This window comes from Onychomys torridus, chromosome 6 (genome assembly GCF_903995425.1).
Source record: "Onychomys torridus chromosome 6, mOncTor1.1, whole genome shotgun sequence".
Classification (NCBI taxonomy): Eukaryota; Metazoa; Chordata; class Mammalia; order Rodentia; family Cricetidae; genus Onychomys; species Onychomys torridus.
The window spans coordinates 64,912,508-64,931,576 of record NC_050448.1 but is presented as its reverse complement, the minus strand read 5'-3'; the positions used below and the strand labels follow the sequence as shown (position 1 = coordinate 64,931,576).

At 49.8% G+C, this 19,069-nt stretch overlaps 1 protein-coding gene across 3 annotated transcripts; it reads right to left on the bottom strand.

The window, feature by feature from the left end:
* Positions 1–344: 344 nt before the first annotated feature.
* On the bottom strand, positions 345–9,096 carry Hdgf (heparin binding growth factor). 3 transcript variants are annotated; one of them, XM_036190711.1, is made up of 6 exons: positions 8,727–9,096; positions 3,240–3,316; positions 2,972–3,110; positions 2,189–2,374; positions 1,725–1,957; positions 345–1,531 (listed from the first exon to the last, which is right to left on the bottom strand). In XM_036190711.1, the coding sequence occupies exons 1-6, from the start codon at positions 8,811–8,813 to the stop codon at positions 1,525–1,527; spliced, it is 729 nt and encodes a 242-aa protein (XP_036046604.1). In that variant the 5' UTR covers positions 8,814–9,096; the 3' UTR covers positions 345–1,524. The 3 variants fall into 3 exon arrangements, with proteins under 3 accessions (XP_036046604.1, XP_036046605.1, XP_036046606.1); XM_036190712.1 differs by lacking the exon at positions 8,727–9,096 and adding an exon at positions 8,413–8,663; XM_036190713.1 differs by lacking the exon at positions 8,727–9,096 and adding an exon at positions 8,337–8,398.
* Positions 9,097–19,069: the final 9,973 nt, after the last annotated feature.

The following is a 19,069-nucleotide window of genomic DNA, read 5'->3' as shown; positions in this document are numbered from 1 at the left end:
TGCTACCACACCTGGCTCAAAAAGCAGTTGCTGTTCCTGTTCTTGCGGAGGACTTGGCTTTGGTTACCAGAACCCACATAGTGACTTACAACCACCCTTAACTCCAGTTCCAGAGACCCAATGGCCTCTTCTGACCTCCTCAGGTACCAGGCTTGCAGGTGGTGCACATACATAAATGTGGGCAAAACATTCATCGCAAGGGTAGACTGGATGGTGTGGTTTCTGTAGCCTTGTGTGGGAAAGGAGATGCGGTCCCTCCTTTAACCCGAGGAGGAGGAGGAGGTCACTTGTTTCCCTTCCCTCCTCAGTGACCCAGACAGTGCAAAGAATCAGTCGGAACCCAGGAGAGTAGTCAACGGCTTTATTTTCCTAGAACTCAAACTGTCCATGGTTCTCAGCTACACTTCCAAAGCTACAGTCGGCAAGTTTGCTTCAGAGCCCAAGGGAGGGGTAGGAGTAAAGACAGAGAAGGAAGGGGCAGAAGAAAGCCCGGAAGAGGCTGGGAGAGCACTTTTCCTGTATTCGGTGGGCTGCAAACTGGACGTGTGATACCACCAGAGGACCAACTCTGGAAGAACAGCAAGCCCCAGCTCCGAAGAGTCATCAACTCCAACACAAGGGGACCCTCTCAGTGCACCTCGGAAAAGGGTCAGTATGGGGGGCACACAAAGGGTTGGGATTAACAGGTTGTTTGTTTTTTTTCCTTTTTTGTAATTTTCTTTTATTAAAAACATTTCCTAAAAAATGTGTCTTTTCCTTTATGTCTGGGTGATATATCTGACTAGAGGCTGGCCTTGAGCATTGTGGGAAGAGGGAAGAAGGCAGCAGGGTCTCCCCACGTTACCCCATTCTCTGACCTGAGATCTAAAGAGAGACATTTACTCAATGCAAATGATAAGTCAACCCTTCAGATTATCAGCTCTCTCCAGGTCCTTGGCCCTAACCACTTGGAAACTCCAAAGTCTTGATGTTAAACTACAATTCCTTGAACCCTGGGGTCAGGGGGAAAAATGCTCTCAAAATCACCAAGGATTTATGGACAGGAGCCTCTCTCCTACATAGTGTCCCCTTTGCTTGGATTTAGGCAGATGGGAAAATAGGTGTGGGAGCAAGAGACAGGATCTCAGGAGACATCCCCCAGAACCCACGCTCAAGTTCATAGTCCATCATCAGCCCACTCCTGCCCCAACCCAGCCCAAGGTCTAGAACGCCTGCAGGAGGGCAGAGGTGTCAAGAGGTGGGTTAACAGCCCAGCCCAAAACAAGCCCGAGGAGACAAGGCTAAGGAGATAGAACGGCCCCATCTCAGCCCAGGGCCCAGACTCAGGTCCTAGGGTATAGGGACCTGGAGGGGAGGGCCAAGCCAATCTCAAGAGGTGGGCTTAAAAAAACAAGAAAGTGAGTGAAGGAGGAGAGTGGGATGGGTGGGAAAAGTGTTCCCAGTTTGCAGGCCATGGCCAGTTTCCCCAGTAGCACCCAGACAGCAGCAGGAACGGGGCAGGGGCTCCTCTTGAAACATTGGTGGCTACAGGCTGCAGGGGAGGGTTGGAGGGAGAAGGGTTAATGGTGTGGCCTTGGCCTGGCCTTACCCCAGCCAGTGCAGGTCTTCAGGGAGAGCCCACCCAGCCTCCAGAAAGGCTGACTACTGCAGGCCCTTCTCTGCATCCTCCTCCTCTCCATCAGTGGCTGAGCCCTCCCAGCCCACTGCCAAGGTAGCTCACTCACCTCTCATCATCTCTGACGCCCTGGGCTTCAGCCTCTTCCTTGGTATCCTCCTCTTCCTCTTCCTCCTCCTCCTCCTCCTCCTCTTCATCTTGAGGAGGTCCCCGGCCAGAGTCTGGCTCAGAGGGGGTGCTGTTCTTCTCCATCTCTACTGGTAGGGGCCTCTCTCCCTCCAAGGTCGCCATCTCCTTACCCTCTTCATGGTCTCCCGACTCCTTGGGACGTTTAGGGGAGTCCTAGGCAGATTATCAGAGGATGTCAACTGAGGCTAGAAACAGGGGCTAATCCCACTGTGCCTCCATGCCTCTTTCCAGGGTGATGCTGTCCTGCCACCCTCTGCTACCCAGAAGGCCTGTGTCCGTTCTCAGTTGGACTCCCAGAAACTGCGGACTGGATTTATATACCTCAGACTCAGGGCCCCAAGACAGAGCCACAGAAAATGCTGCAGGGCCCATCCTGGCAGTTACCTCTAGCATGTCCCCTGCTCTCCTCTTCAGCACCCCCTTCTCATTCTTCTCCTTGGTTGGCTCATCGATGACCAGCTTCCCTTCCTCATCACTGCTGCCCTCTGCATTGCCTTTCTTATCGCCATCACCCTCAGGGACTTCCGGCTCCAACCCGGGCTCTTCCACACAACTCTTTTTCTGGGAGGACTGTGGCGGAGACATCAGAGGCTGAGTGGCACCAGAGACTAGTCCCCCCAACCACCCCCTTAGACACTCACTCCTTCTTTTGCCCACCTCTCCCCCACCCCCACCCAGGTGCCCAGTCTCACAAGTGTTTTGAGACCCACCTCTGTTGGATTAGCCCTGGGGTTAACCCACAGGCCGGGCAGGCAGGGCTCTGTGCAGGAGGGGGGAGGGCTGGAGCAGGAGGCAAAACCTCGGGTCAACTTCTCCCAAAGGGATCTGGGACCCATTCCCCACGACCCCCGCTCCCCCCGCCCTCCCGCCTTGTCCTGCCCGGCTCACAAGAACCTCCTCTTGGAAGGCCATGTCCTCTTACTAATGATGGGCCCAACAAAGGCTTACCCTACTTACCGCCTCCACCCTACTCTTGCCCTCAAAGCCACTGACCGTGACCCTAACTCTAAGTCACCCCGCACCCCCAGGTCCCTCTGGCAACAAGTCCCGCCTCTACCACCCCAAAGGCCCTGAGATTCTGAAGACTAAGCATTGCCTGTGGGCAAGGCTCCTGGAGCCCACAATACACCTCTTTCCAGGGCTTTGAGGGGGCAACTAATTGCTCACCTGGTAGCCAGAGGCCTTGACTGTAGGGTTGTTCTCGATCTCCCACAGTCCCTCGCTGAACCCTTTCCTCTTGTTGGGCTTGCCAAACTTCTCCTTGGATTCCTCGTAAGGGAAGAGGTCTTTGGGGCCCAGGAATGCCCTGGTGAGAGATAGGAGGCTGTGCTCTCAAGCCCCAAGCTGTTCCCAAGCTAAACGCCAGACAAGAACAACTATCACCCCCCTTTCCTAAAATAGTGTTCCACCTGCATCCCACTGGCCCCTCACTCACGTCTCGTGGGTCCCAAAGAAAAAGACTTGGTATTTGTTGGCTGTTGATTTCACAGCCGCCTCAGGCATCTCATCAATCTAGGGCAAGGAAGGGAGAGAAAATGTGAACTTGAGTCCCAAGGCCTTCATTCTGGGGCAAGGTGACATTTGTATAAAGCCAGGCATAACAGGACTCCAGAGATTACCTAATTTGCAAAACATTCTTAGTACAACTTGTCCAAATGAAATCAGACAGGAGAGCCTAACCCAGGACTACCTCACTCCCCTTCACCAGAGAACATATTCTCCAGTGTCCAATCCTGGCCAAAGTGCCATTACCTCTGCCACCCTCAAGCCCAATGCTGTCACCTTTGATGTTTTGTCACAGTGCCTTGCTATGTAGCCCAGGCTGGCCTCCAACTCAAGATCCTCCTACCTCGCCTCCTAACATGCCAACATACCCATCTCCAATTATGAAATGTCAATCAAAGCATCTCAGCTCTTCCAATGCTTTCTCATGACCACAGCCCACCTCTTCTCAATGACAGAGTCGGGGTCCCCCCTTCCCCAGGGCCATTACATAACTGACTCTGTAGACCAAGCTGGTCTTGAAAAATAAGTCAAACCTGCTTTACAGATGGGGAGACTGAGTGCAGAAAAGAATGCCGTTCCAAAGAAAAACATGGCACATTATAATAAGGACCGGAATTCAAGCCCAATTACTTTCCTTTTTTTGGTTTTTGAGACAGTGTTTCTTTGTGTAGCCATGGCTGTCCTAGAACTAAGAGATCCACCTGCCTCTGCCTCCAGAATGAATTAAAATTCCAGAATTGGAATTAAAAGTCTGTGCCACTACCATCCAGCTCTAATTTTCTAAAATAAAATAAAATAAATCATTTATTGCCTGGCAGTGGTGACACAGTGTGCCTTTAATCCCAGCACTTGGGAGGCAGAGGCAGGCGGATCTCAGTGAGTTTGAGGCCAGCCTGGGCTACAGAGTGAGTTCCAGGACAGAGAAACCCTGTCTCGAAAAACCAATATATATGTATGTATGTATGTATTTTTTTGTGTGTATATTTGTTTTCCCCCAAAGGTTATTTCTGTGTACCTCATGAATGCCTAAGGGTGTCAGATTCTGAGACTGGAGCACAGGTTTTTATGAGCAGTCATGTAGATGGGAATAGAAGCCCGGGTCCTAATGGAAGAGCAGCCAGTGCTCTTAAACAGCGAGACATCTTTTCAATCTCAGCCTAATTTCTTGAGGAGATCCCTTGCCCTATGACCCTGGAGGCAGTCTGCAGTAAAGGCAGAAAGTGCTGAGGTCCAAGGTCAAGTTTGAAATCAAGAGAGGACCGTTGGCCAGTCTCAGATTAAGTCTTGGAAGCCCAGGCCAAGCCAAACTGTTGGGACAGGGGACTACAACTCCCAGCAATCCTTGCAACAACCCCAGATGCCCGCCCTCCTCCCGGAGGCCAGGTGGCCATGTTGACTGGGGCTGCAGACCCAAACCCAAGAGACAGGCCAAGGCAGTGACTAGAGAGGAGGGTGCAACTGGGAGTACTAGGGAGACAGGGAGGCTGAGTGACTAGAATGAGCTGAGTGGGCATGACTCGGAAGAGCGTCTTGCCCTAGACTTGGAAGTCATTAGGCCGCTGGGCCCCTCCCCCTTGCCCCGTGGCCTCTGGGGACTTCGGTCCAGCCCCTCCCTCTGGGAAGGCACAACTCAAACTAGGCCCAGCCCAACAATCAGGAGATGCTGGGGTGTGGGAACCTGGTGGAAAGGCATGCAGCTCCCCCACAACCGTGATCCCCATCACTATGACAACTCAACCCCTCCCCCCGGGGCCACTCAGCAACCAGGAATGTGACCACCCCTCCCCCCAGGCCTTCCATCCAGGATTGGGGAGGAGGGGATACTAAACACGCACCCCACCCCCTAGGCCCGTAATCTGGCACGCAGGTTTTAGGCTGTACGTGAAACCAAACTAGGACTAATGGGAGTGGGGGCAGGGCGGGGCGCATGCTCTAAGGGGTGGGGACAGGGGAGGAGCTGGACAGGATACCTGCCTCTGGCTATCAGTCCCCTCCCTCTTCTGGGGGGGGAGAGGAGGGGAGGGAGAGAGGGAGAGGGAGAGAGAGAGAGAGAGAGAGAGAGAGAAAAGAAAGAGGGCCTCCAGGGCTTAAGAGATCCCAGGAGACTAGCAAACTACGATGGTAGCAAAGGCTCTCTCAGAGGCCTGATACCTATGCCCGGGAGGGAGCCGGGGGAGCGCCCATACCCAAGGCAGGGAGGGCATTGCTGTGCTTCCAGTCTGGTAACTCACGTTTAATGAAAGGGAAGAGGAGACTCCAAAAGGAAGGGATGGAGGAAGGGTTAGGCTCGAGGCTCTCTCCAAGAACAGACTGAAACTGGACACCCCAGCTTCCCAAGGAGAGCAAACAACAGGCAGACTCTAAATCGTGTGGCAGGGGACCCAGGAAGCCTCTAGCTGCCCAGTCCCAGAAACAAGACTGGATGGAATGAGACATACCAACTCCACCAGTCCTGCCAACTCCCAGCCACATAAAGGTTGGGTGTGGAGGAATGAGAACAGATGGGCCTCTTCCTTAAGACTCGTTTGCCAACCTTAACCCTAACCATTTTATATAGGTGTAACAGGTAGGATTGGGGGATGGGAGTGCTTTCTGCTCAACAGAATTTCCAGCCCCCTCCCCCTACAAAAGAGAAATCACTTCGGGGCAGCACCCCTACCCCTCCAGCTACAAAGGAACTCTTTCCTGGAACTTGGATGTGAAGGGCAGTTCTTCCATAGTAAGTGAGGCTATTAAGTCTGTCCTGAAGCTGTCTCCCAGGTGGTGACTTTATATCCACACTGTGACTAAAGTCAGTGAGTCAAAGGAAAGTAAGTCAGGGTGGGGCCAGACGTGTTGGGGACCCTACCACACTTCCTCCTCTGGCCAACAGGAAGGATTCTGAGACTTCTTAACCATTCCGGCCCACTCCTCTGCATTTGCCTGCCTCTATCAGACAGGCCCTAAGCATCAGAAATCCCATCCAGTCCAGGCCAGAGGCCTTCGAAGCCATTTGCAGGGTTCAGAGGAGCAGGGAGAACTGAGCACCATGCGCTCAGAGCACAAGCAGGTCCAAGATCCTCGGGCATTTAGGAGGGCTGAGCACAGCTAAGAACATACTAGCTGACCACCACACCCAGGGCCTGGCTGACTTGACCTAGGGGAACCAGAATGTCCAGGACAGCAGACAGCTCAGACAACTGGGCTGCAAGTGTGGCAAGCCCAAAGGCAGAAAAGGGAAGAGTCGGGAGAAATGGAGGGAGACTCTGGGCTACTCAGGAGCTTCTCCAGGACTGGGAGAGAGAAGAAAGGCACCCAGGGCTCGGGTGGGGGTCTCAGGGCTCGGGTGGTTCCTTGTTAAGTGCCTGCAGATCCTCCAGGAAGTTAGGCAGGAAGAAGGAAGAAGGGAAGATGGGGTCATAACACATTCTTCCAGCCAGGCCCTGCTACCATGTGGCCTCTATGACTTCAATCTCAAACTCTGGGGCCTTTAGTCTTTTCTCAGTCACCCAGGTCCCCAGAAGCAGGAACTGAGGACACAAGGTGCACGTGGTGGCCTGCATCGTGACCGAAGATTCTGGTTACACCCTGGAGCAGCCAGCCATCAGGCTTCAGACTCCAACTCAGGAAGAGCTAAGACAGGTTCTAAGGAGTTGAAGGTGGGGAAGACAGACTCAGTTTTGTCCTTTGGGAGCCAAGGGGAATGTCTTGAAGAAGTGACAGCCCTGGGTGTACCCCTCCCCTTAAGTGTCACAACCAAGCCAGGCCAAGTGTTGGGGTGCATTCACAACTGTATCTCAAAGATCCAGGCCTCAATAGAGAAAGAAGATGATTCCCCTTCTGTCCTGGAAGAAGTTCATAAAGAAAAGAAATGGATAGTATCCCTGTCCAAAGGCCACCAGAAATCAGAGGGGCTCTCTCATGGGGCAGTAGGTCTCCGGGAATAAGATACCAGAAGATCCCCAAATCCCCATTTTATAACTATTTCTCCTTCTTCGGACATAGCTTACTACTGAACTTTGTCTCATCCCCAGCAAGGAGAAGCAGTAGAGACCTGGGTTCAATACTTGCCCTGACCATTAATCCTCGGCATCTGGGCCAGGAACCCAGTGGATCCGAGGGTGCAGAGTAAAGTACATGAGCGTTCACATGACACACACACTGCCTAGCTTCAGTCAGGCCCTTGAGGCCCTTCTAAGGCTCTGGAAAGAGTCTGGCTTCTCCCTGCACTCCACTCCCAAGCCAGAGGCCAGGCCTCATTTGACCCAATTGAAAGCCTCACAGCGCAAGGATCTTGGGCAAGTGGGATTGGACACACTCCTTGGGAGGGGGAGAGAGTATGGAGGGCTGCTTGGGTTTTCTCAATGATCCATTTGGGCTGAAACCCTGAAGAGTAACCAAGAGAGCACGGAGGAACTTCCCAGGCTCAGAGTAGTACCGAGCCAGATGAACAGTCAGCCATACTGGAAAAGCCAAAGCCTTAAGGCAATCCTGCTCAAGACCCCTCCCCTTCAGGTCTTTCTGCCCTAGATTTCACTTTACACAAGTCCCACACCTTAAGGGGCTGAGTCATGCCCTCACCCAGTACCAAGGGCCCCTCTACACTCACTTTGAAAAGTTGCCAGAAGCACCCACACACTCACTTAACCTTTTCCTTGGAGGAAAGATGATAAACACATCAGGCTTTCGGCCCCACCCTCCCACCTGGCCAGGTGCTGGAGGGGGAAGGCCCTTCTGTTGGCGGGATAAAACCACCACATGGCTGACACGGGCCCTCTTGGCTGGGGACGCTCACTGGTGGGAGGTCGAGGCAACTCCATCTCCCAACAACCCCCCCGCCTCACCAAGGCGATCTGCACTGCATTTCCCAAGCGCACGGGGCCCTGCTGCCTACAGTTCCAAACCTGAGCTGGCGGCATATGGAGGGGTGTTCTCGTAGAGCTGCGGGGCCAGCAACGGGTTGTGGCCGAGTTACCCCAGCCAGGGCAGACCATTTCTTAAGTCTCCCCCAACCCCTCCACGACCCTCCCAACTTCAGACCTCCTACCAAACACTCCAAGAAAGTTTGCTAGACGCCAGCTCTACCCCCACTTCACCCTCCGCGGACGGAGACCCTTCACAACCGTTTGCCCAGCCATCAACGGAGATCTGGGGCTCAGACGGGGCTCCCGGAAGGGGTTGGGAGTCGCGGCCGGGCCGCTGCCCGACCGTGCGCCCGAAGCCTCGGCCGGTGGGAGGGATGCGGGCCGACCGAGCACGCGGCGCCGCCCGCCAGCTGCCGGCCCCCGCCGCCTCCGTTATGTAAGCGGCGGTGGGCTCCGACCCGGCGAGCAGGCCCGATGCCCCTGCCGCTCCGCCCGCTCGGCGCTCGGCGCCCGTGCCCTCCCGAGCGTTATGCAACCGCACCCCGGCCCGCGATGGCCCTACTGCTGCTCACCCGGGCCGGCCAGTGTGGGTATCCCTTCATCTTCGCGAACACCAGGTCCCCGCATTTGTACTCCTTCTGCCGGTTGGATCGCGACATGGCGGGGCCGCGGGCGCCCCGGGCTCCGCGCCGAGCCGGGAAGCGCGAGCCCAAGTTTGCGCGTGCGGCGGTTGTGGCGCCGCTGCGCTCCGGCCCTCGCGCGGCCCCCGCCTCGATGGTGGCCCCCGGCGCGAGCTCCGGAGCAGCCACGGCGTCTGCGCCCGCTCGCCGCTCGGACGGGGCGGGCGCGGTGGGCAACGCTCGGCTCGGGGCGCGCTCGTGCGGTTGTTTGTGTTTGAAATTCAATTGCTCCCTCCTCAGCGCCAGGCCGCTTCCTCCACCCCCCCCCCCCCCCCCCCCCCCCGCGGCCCACTCCTCCCCTTGCGCCCCCGCCCGCGGCGGTTCGATGCGCTCAGCCGCTCGACGCCTGCTGCCTGCCCGGGCCCTGGCGCCCAACCAGGAAGCCGCAGGCGGAGCGCAGCGGCACAGGCCTGAGGAGCCGAGCGCCGAGCGCGCCGAGCGGGCTTTGTGTGCGGGCGGGTGGTGAGTGCCAGGCGGCGAGGAGCGGGCGCCTGCTGGACAAGCTGCACGTGCCCCTCCCCTGGCTCCGCGGGGTGCTTCCAGCCCGGGGCCGGGCGGGGCCTACTGTAACCCTGGTTGCGCAGTGTGCCCCCGACCCGGTGCCGTGTCCCAACCCACGTATCTGGTCGGCGCCGATGGCTGCTAGCCGGCCAAGGCGAGAAGCGTGGGTACGGCTCGGCGGTGTAGGGTCCATCCTAGGCGTCCACGTGCTTCTGTGGGCTGGGGTGTTCGAATCCTACTAGGTCAGCCTACACGCAGTAGAGGAGAGGTTTGAAATTAGCAGTCCCATGGTGTGCAAGAAGAGATGGTGGCCATTTTCGGGGTGCAGTAAATGCTAATCATCAGTGCTGCTGCCTAGTAAAAGATCTGGACTTCAGCTAAACTCACCAAAATGAGGAGGTCCTAAAGTAAAGACAGTGGAATACCACTAAATCCAGTTTGGAAATTTATATTCCTGGTAATCTGAGAGGGCAGTGTCTTTGAGAATGAATAGGACTTTGTCAAATTCTGGGATACTGTCCTGGGTTACATTCTTTTTTTGGGGGGGGGGCAGCGGTGAGTGGTGGGGATGTTTGAGGCAGGGTTTCTTCCTGTAGCCCTGGCTGCCCTGGAACTCACTCTGTAGATCAGGCTGGCCTTGAACTCAGATCCGCATGTCTCTGCCTCCTGAAGTGCTGAAGGCCTGAGCCACTACTGCTTGGGGTTGTCGTCTTAGATTGTGATGGGAACGATGGTCCCAAAATGTGTCCTCAGATCTCAACCCAAACAAGATTTTTTCTGTAATTACATTTCTATTTGTGGAATGGCTTCTTTGTTGTTTGGTTTTGGTTTTCCTGAGACAGTCTTACTGTGTAGCCCTGGTTGGCCTGGAACTCACAGAGATCAGCTTTCCCCTGCTTCCTGAGTGCTGGAATTAAAAGATATACACCCTACTGTACATTTTAAAGAGATTTTAAGTTTTTATTTGTGTTTGTGATTGTACGACATGTGTGCAGAAGAGGGCGTCAGATCTGGAGCTGGAGTTGCAGGCTATTGTGAGCCCATTAACATGGGTGCCGGGCACTGAACTTGTATCTCCTGGAAGAGCAGCAAGCGTTCTTAACCACATATCAAGCCCTAGTCACAAATTCTTAAAGAAGTTTCATGAGCCTGGCAGTGGTGGCACACACCTTTAATCCCAGCATTCAGGAGTCCAAGACCAGCCTGATCTACAGAGTGAGTTCCAGAACAGGCTCCAAAGCTACACAGAGAAACCCTGAGTCGAAAAATCAAACAACAAATGGGGGGGGGGGGGGTTCATGAGTGAGTCCAGTGTCAACAGGTTTCTGTACCAGGCTTTTTCTTTTGGGCCACCAACCAGCTCCCAAATCATGACCAGAGACTTTTTACTAGTTTTGAATGCTGAGCCTCACTTAGGCACATTTCTGGGTAGCTCTTTTAACTTAAATTAACATGTTTCTCTTTATCTACCTTTTGCATCAGGGCTTTTTACCTTTTCTTACTTTCTTGCCGTCTCTATGTCTGGCTGGCTGACAGCTGCCTGACTTCTTGCCTTGGGCCTGTTCTTCCTTCTCCTCTGTCTCCTGTAGCCTAGATTTCTCTTTCTATTTATTCTCTGCCTAGCTATTGGCTGTCCAGCTTTTTATTAGCCCAAGCAGGTGCCTTTGGCAAGCAAGATGAAACAGCAGCTCATCTTTACATTGTTAAACAAATACAGCATAAACAAAAGTAACACACCTTCATACAGTTAAAGTAATATGCTGCAGCATAAACAAATGTAACACATCTTTGCCCAATTAAAATAATATTGGGGGGGGGGCAGGAGAGGTGATCCAGTGGTTAAGAGCACTGGCTGCTCTTCCAGAGGACCTGGGTTCAATTCCCAGCAACCACGTGGCAGCTCACAGCTGTCTGTACTCCACTTGCAGAGGATCTGACACCCTCACACAGACAAATGTACACACACAAGTAAATAAATAAAATTAAAAAAAATAATATTCCACAGTTTCCTTCGTGTCCTACTAGTATGAAGTTCTACATGTTTTTAAACTTTTCAAGTCGTGCACATTCCAAATGAGTTAAAACTCAGTGTCCTGCCCTTTTCTCCACTTTGTTGAAAGGTGTCAATAAGACTTCTAAATTCTTGGTGGAGTTGAGAATAGAGCTCAGTGGCAGAACAAGAAAGAAGTCTTGGGCATGAGCCCCAGCACCACACGTGGAAACAAAGAAAAAATTGTCATGGCATCAGCCAGCCCCTTGGCCTCTCCCGTGAGGGAGACAGCAGGCCACAAGCAATGTTCCCTTTGTTGCAGTAACCTTCCCTGCTTTGGCTGCAATTTAATATCCGAGTTCTTCGATCAACCCCTCCAACTGCTCAAGCACCACAAGCCATGAACCTCAGGCTCAGTTACAACATGAGCAGAAGCCTGGACCCTTGGGGATTCAGGCTTTCTGTTGTTCTTTGAGACTGGGAATTTTCTTAAAGAGCAGATTTGAATGTGTTGGGTTTGGGATGTGTGTGCATTTCTAACAAGCTCTAATGCACAGCCACACCTGCGTTCTGCCACCCGGAGCAGTGAGGCCCTGAGATGGGGTACCCAGCCTTTTGGTTTCTCTGGCTTTCAGTTAAGACCTCATCTATAAATAAACAAACCTGTGATAAAGACCATCACAGGTTAGAAAAAAAAGTCCTCACATACTAATTCTAACTGTACAGATCCTGTTCACAGCCTCTCTCCTTAAAGTGACAGCATAGCCAAGGTTTATGATCACTAATAAGGGAAATGAACATATCTAAGTAATAAAGCTTCCTTTATTTTGGGGGGGGTTTTACTTTAATTTTTTAGTATAAAAGTAAGAGAGGGCTGGGGATGTAGTCTGTTGGTAGAGTGTTTGCATAGCATACCTGAGGCCCTGGGTTTGATTCCCAGAGCCTCATAAACCTGGAATGGTATAGAATACCCATGGTAGAGGTTGGAAGATCAGAAGTTCCAGGCCATCCTCAAAGACTTAACAAGTTTGAGGCCAGCCTGAGAGGCATGAGGCCCTGACTTGAAAAAACAAAAGGGGCTGGGAAAAAACGGGTCAGAAGAGTTCAGTTCCCAGTACCTGTGCTTTCTTCTGACTTCTGCAGGCTGGCACGTACATGTGCACACACATATACACAACCACATAAATAAAAAATAAATCCTAAATAAGGCTAGAGAGGTGGCTCGATGGTTAAGACCACTGGCTGCTCTTCCAGAGGACCCGGGTTCAATTCCCAACAGACACATGGTGGTTCACAACTGTCTGTAACTCTGGTTCCAGGGGATCTGATATCTTCACATAGATGTACTTGCAGGCAAAGCACCAATGCACATGAAATAAAAATAAATGAATAAAATAAATAAAATCCTAAAAACAAATTAAATAAATAAAATCCTAAAAACAAAACAAAAAAAGGTTATCAGAAAAGATGGCAACGTAAACCAGGGAGATGTTTGAGCTTTGGGAAACTGACGCATCAACATCTGCTTCAATGGAAGGAGCTGAACTTCCCAGTGAGTTAGTTCTCAGGGAGAGTCTCGGGTATTTTGTATCTCTAAGAACATAGACCCTATAAAAGTCTAACAAAGGGCTGGAGAGATGGCTCAGCGGTTAAAAGCATTGTCAGCTCTTTCAGAGGACCTGAGTTCAGTTCCCAGCACCCACATGGCAGCTCATGACCATCTGTAACTCCAGTTCCAGGAAATCTGAAGCCCTCTTCTAGACTCCTGGGGCACTACACATATGTGGTACACAGACAAAACACGTGTACACATTTAAAAAAAAATCTTAGCCAGGCAGTGGTGGTGTATGTCTTTAATCCCAGCACTTGGGAGGCAGAGGCAGGAGGATCTCTGTGAGTTCCAGGACAGCTATGGCTGCAGAGAGAAACCCTGTCTTGAAAAACAAAAAGACAAAACAAAACAACAATAACAAAACAAGACAAAATTTTTTTAAATGTCTAATAAAGAAATATGAGGCCAGGCAGTGGTGGCACAAGCCATTAATCCCAGCACTTTGGAGGCAGAGGCAGGTGGATCTGTGAGTTTGATGCCAGCCTAGTCTACAAAGTGAGTTCCAGGAAAAGTGCAAAGCTACACAGAGAAACCCTGTCTTGAAACACCAAAAAAAAAAAAAAAAAAAAAAAAAAAAAAAAAAAAAGTTTAGGTTGAAGCTGGGCTACAGTTCTGTGTATCCTGTTTGAAAACAGGCAGGTAATTCTTTTATATTTAATGAATATGAAGTGTAAATATACAAAATGTTGATTATTTTCCCAGAAATCATAAAATATGTTTTCAAATTAATGTGTAAAGTAAAAAAGCAGGGTTGGGGCTGGAGAGATGGCTCAGAGGTTAAGAGCACTGATTACTCTTCCAGAGGACCTGGGTTCAATTCCCAGATCCCACATGGTGGTTCACAACTGTCTGTAACTACAGTTCCTGACACCCTTACACAAGCATATACACACAGGCAAAATACCAATGCACATAAAAAGTCAATGAATAAATATTAAAAAAAAAAGCAAGGCTACATCTTTGCTGTTCATGGTAGTGTGCTTAGACATACCCAAGATTGTTTAGATTGTTTGACTTAATGTAAGTTTGTCAGTTTCTTTTCTTTCTGTCTTTTCTTTTTTCTTTCTTTCTTTTTTTTTTTTTTTTTTTGGTTTTTTGAGAAAGGGTTTCTCTGTGTAGTTTTGCGCCTTTCCTGGAACTCACTTTGTAGAGCAGGCTGGCCTCGAACTCACAGAGATCTTGTAACCTTGTCTACAGAGTGAGTTCCAAGACAGGCTCCAAAGCTACACAGAGAAACCCTGTCTCAAAAACAAAAACAAAACAAAACAAATAAAGGGAGTTGGGGATTTAGCTCAGTGGTAGAGTGCTTGCCTGGGTTCAATCCTCAGCTCCAAAATAAATGAATAAATAAAGAAATAACATTATCATAGCACCAATAGTTTCAAGGAATCCTTGGATTAGGTGATGACTTCGTTCTTGGCCCAAGCTAGGCATGGTGATCATACCTTTAATCCCAGCACTGGGGAGGCAAAGGCAAGTGGATTTCTGTACGTTTAAGGCTGTTCTGGTCTACAAAGCAAGTTCCAGGCCAGCCACAGCTATACAATAAGACCTTGTCTCAAAAAAACAAAAGTAAAATAAAATAAAATGCCTTGGTCATGGTAGAATCCAATGTTTTGATGTCACTTTGTATGACGTTATTCATTTGTAACACCCTTTTTGTTATTGTTGCTGTTGTTGTTTTGGTTTTGGAGACAGGGCTTCTCCGTGTAGTTTTGGAGCCTGTCCTGGATCTCACTCTGTAGCCCAGGCTGGCCTCGAACTCACGGAGATTCACCTGGCTCCGCCTCCTGAGTGCTGGGCTTAAGGGCTTGTGCCACCACTGCCCGGCCCATTCATAACACTCTTGCAGATACATTTTCGTGTGTGTGTGTGTGTGTGTGTGTGTGTGTGTGTGTGTGTGTGTGTTTCTTTTGCAAATTTGTTCTTGTTTGTGTTTTTTTTTGCTTTTGTTTTTGAGACAAGGTTTCTCCTTGTAGCTCTGGCTGTCCTGGAACTTGCTCTGTAGACCAGGGTGGCCTTGAACTCTTGAACAATTTTTACTATAGCACATTCATTGCATTTCCTCTCTTATTCTTAGCAGTGCATCTAAGATTCCTTCCTGTGATGATATGAAGGCCATCCATTAACTTAGTAGCAGTGGTTCACACCATGTCTCTGTTGTAGGTTGTAGGACTGAATGGTTTACTTTCTTTAGATAACATCAATTCTGTAGATATGAATATTACCATCCACCTTCTCCCCCTCAGGAGTGAGACTTCCTGCTGCTTTTCTTTTTACTTTTAAGCTAGAAAAGGTTTGAGGTCATTCCCATAGGCAGGCAGAGAGAATAAATAGGAGGAAGGATCTAGGCTCTTGAGGAAAGAGATCTAGAAGAGGAGCAAGGGGGAACGAGAGGGAGGTGCCTGTTGGTAGCCAGGCAGCCACCAACCAGCCAGACACTGAGTAGGACATATAGAATGAAAGAAAGTGAAAGAAAACAGGTTACTTTAAGTTATAAGAGCTGGTGGGACAAGCATAAGTTATGAATGGTGGTGGGCTGAGCATTCATAACTAGTAATAAGTCTCCATGTCATGACTTGGGAGCTGGTTGGTGGCCCCAAAGAAAGCCTGCTACAGGGTGTTGCTGCAGAGATCCTGGGGACAGGAAGTGAGAGGCGCAGGGACTGTGTCTCCCCTTCTGGGTGATAATGTTGAGCCCTGGTGGGTTCTCTGCCTCCCTCTCCAGGATGATAACCTCTTCGGACAGCAGGCCAAAAGTCTGGTGTTGCTGCAGAAGGCTGAGAGCAGTTTCTGTTGAAGACAGGTGGTGTGATGGGTATTGAAGGCCATTTCTGTCACCACATGTTGCCCGTGGGCTCAAGGGCTTTACTCATTCACTTGGTCATTCATTCATTCCTCTCATAATCATTTTTGGTCTGCTGGATGGCAGGCCCTGAGTCAGTGCTGGAGCATGGTATCCCATGGAAGAGGACAGCAGGGTGTAGTGGCACACACCTTTAATACCAGTCCTTGAGAGGCAGAAGCAGGTAGATCTTCCTGAGTTCCAGGCCAGCCTGGTCTACAATGTGAGTTTCAGGCCAGCCAGGGCTTCATAGTGAGAACTTTGTCTCAAACAAACAAACAAACAAAGGATGAAAGGGATAGTTGGTTGAATAGAATGCTCTTCAGTTCCATTCTGCTAGTCACTTGGGCACACTCTGTCCTTACCATGACCTCAGTGGGCCAGTTTGGAAGCTCCTGATTTTCTCCAAATCTCATCTTTTACCCATGACTGTAGCCCAAATCCTAATTGGTGTCAATCAAAACCCGGAGACAGACATCAGGGTAAATGCTGAAAGATCAGAGAGACACAGGAACAAGCCACAGCCACCTCTCACCTCACCAACTCCTTAGCTGAAAAGGACTGAGCTCCAGTCTCTGTAGTTGGAGATTTTTTTGTTTTTTGGTCCCGTTAAGCCCTGTAGTTTGACAGTTCATTTATAAAATAAACATATAAACACTTATATTATTTAAATTGTTTGGCCTGGCTAGCTCAGTCGATAGAACATGAGACTCTTAATCTCAGGGTCATGGGTTCGAGCCCCATGTTGGGCACCATTTGTAGCTAGTGTTTTTTTCCAGTCTTGCCTGGCCCATAGTCAGGACAAATCTCTCTCACCTACCAGTCCCACAGACACTTAGTCCCAACCAAGTAAACACGCAGAGACTTATATTGCTTATAAACTGTATGGCCTTGGCAGGCTTCTTGTTATCTAGTTCTTATATCTTAAATTAACCCATATCTATTAGTCTATAAGTTGCCACGTGGCTCGTGGCTCACCAGTACCTTACATCTCACTTGTCATGGCAGCGGCTGGCAGCGTCTCTCTGTCTCAGCCTTTCACTTTCCAAAATCCTCTTTTCTGTTTGTCCCCCCTATACTTCCTGCCTAGCTACTGGCCAATCAACATTTTATTTATTCAAAACAAGTCTCCTTCTGCCTTAGATTCCTTTCTCTACCCAGCCATGTCACTTCCTGTCTCCACCTCCCTAGTGCTGGGATTAAAGGTGTGCGCCACCACTGCCTGGCCTCTATGGCTGACTAGTGGTTTAGCTCCGCACTCTGATCTTCAGGCAAGCTTTATTTGTTAGATCACAAACAAAATATCCCCACGGGATGAGCCTACTTAGACAACAGAAAATTTTATGTCAGCGTAATCTGGTTGAGAAGCTTCTAGGGGAATTCTGAGTTTCTCTTAGGTTGACTAGACTTTCCAGAGATTTTCAAAATACTTTCTCTGGAGGATAACGTCCTGGTAGTTTGTATTCTGGAATAAATATGGGAGAAGGCTTCAGTATGTGTGTACATATTGCTGTTTAGTTTTTGATGCTGGGCCCAGTACCCTGGGCTGTCTGTATATCAGACAGGTACACTATTCCAGGGCTCCAGCCCAGCCCCTGAATGTTGCTTCACTTGCCTTGCTATCTATATGGCCCTGCTCTTGACGGTGCCTGGGTTTCCCTATTGAAGAAACCTTCATTTTTGCCAATTTGGAGAAGAAATCATCTACTGTGTTTCTCCTGGGGTTAGAATACACTAGCATGTGACACTGGGACCTCCCTCTTGCAGGGTTGTTGTTGTTGTTATTGTTTGTCTGTCTCTCTCTGTCTCTCTCTCTGTGTCTCTCTCTCTTGAGTCAGGGTTTCTCTTTGTAGTTGTGGTGCCTTTCCTGGATCTCACTCTCTAGACCAGGCTGGCCTCGAACTCACAAAGATCTGCCAGGCCTGCCTCTGCTTCCCAAGTGCTGGGATTAAAGGCATGCACCACCTCCGCCCGGCTACTCTGGCAGTTTTTTAACCAATCACTTTCCCCACCTCTCTCCGATTCCTTTTTAGAGCCACTAGATGCCACCACTCCTGAACACATATGGATGTTTGTTTCTGCAGTGTTGAGTAGATCGCTTCTTAGTATTCCCTGCCACCAGCATGGCTTTCTTTAAATGTCTCACTCGGTCACCTTCAACACATTCCTGATGTTTCACTGTCCACATTCCAGTGTCTCCTCTTCTGAAAGCCTCTTTGCAGGTTTAAACCTTTTCTTAAATCTTTTCAAAATTATTATTATTATTATTATTATTATTATTATTATTATTATTATTTAGAGTGTTAGGGGAGTTCCTACAGATTTCTGCAGCTGGTTTGATTCTGGAGTGTTAGCACCTAGCTTTGATCTGCCTTTTGTGACTGCCACATTTTTGTCTCTGGTACCTTCTGTTTGAAATATATAAATCTTTATTTTTTTTCCCCCAGAGCTGAGGACTGAACCCAGGGCCTTGTGCCTGCTAGGCAAGTGCTGTACCACTGAGCTAAATCCCCAACTCCGTAAATCTTTTTTATTTTTTATTTTATGTGCATTGATATTGTGCCATGCGTGTTGGTACCCTGGAACTGGAGTTACAGACAGTTGTGAGCTGCCATGTGGGTGCTGGGAATTGAACCTGGGTCCTCTGGAAGAACGGTAAGTACTTTTAACCACTAAGGCATCTCTGAGAGTTTCCTAAAGAGGACTCCAACTGAGGTGTCTCTGAACTGAAAATTTGCATTGCGTCTGGGGAACTTAGATAAGAAGTTTTTTTTTTATTATTATCCTTTTTTTTTTTTTTTTTTTTTTTTAGCTGAGGATTGAACCCAGGGCCTTGCGTTTGCTAGGCAAGTGCTCTACCACTGAGCTAAATCCCCAACCCCCAAGAAGTTTTGGTATACGGAGATTGAATTGTAAAGGTGTGAATTGTATAAATAAAAAGGCCCTTTGCAACATGGCAGAGGGGCAGTCCACCAGATGCTGGAAAAGGCTAAAAAAAAAATCATCCTTAGAGTGCCTCTGTCTTTTCTCCAGGGACCCTAGTAAACCTACACCGGAAACAACATTAGAGGCTGGAGAGATGGCTCAGTAGGCACAAGTGCATATTGTTCTTGCAAAGGACCCAAGTTCAAGTCACAGCACACCCATCAGCAAGCTTGCAACTGGGGTAACTTCAGCTTCAGGGAATCTGACTGTAAACGGAAGTTCTCCTGTCCTGACTGCCTGGTCCCAAATAAATACATGGAAGCTTATATTAATTACAGAATGTTTGGCTCAGGCTTATTACT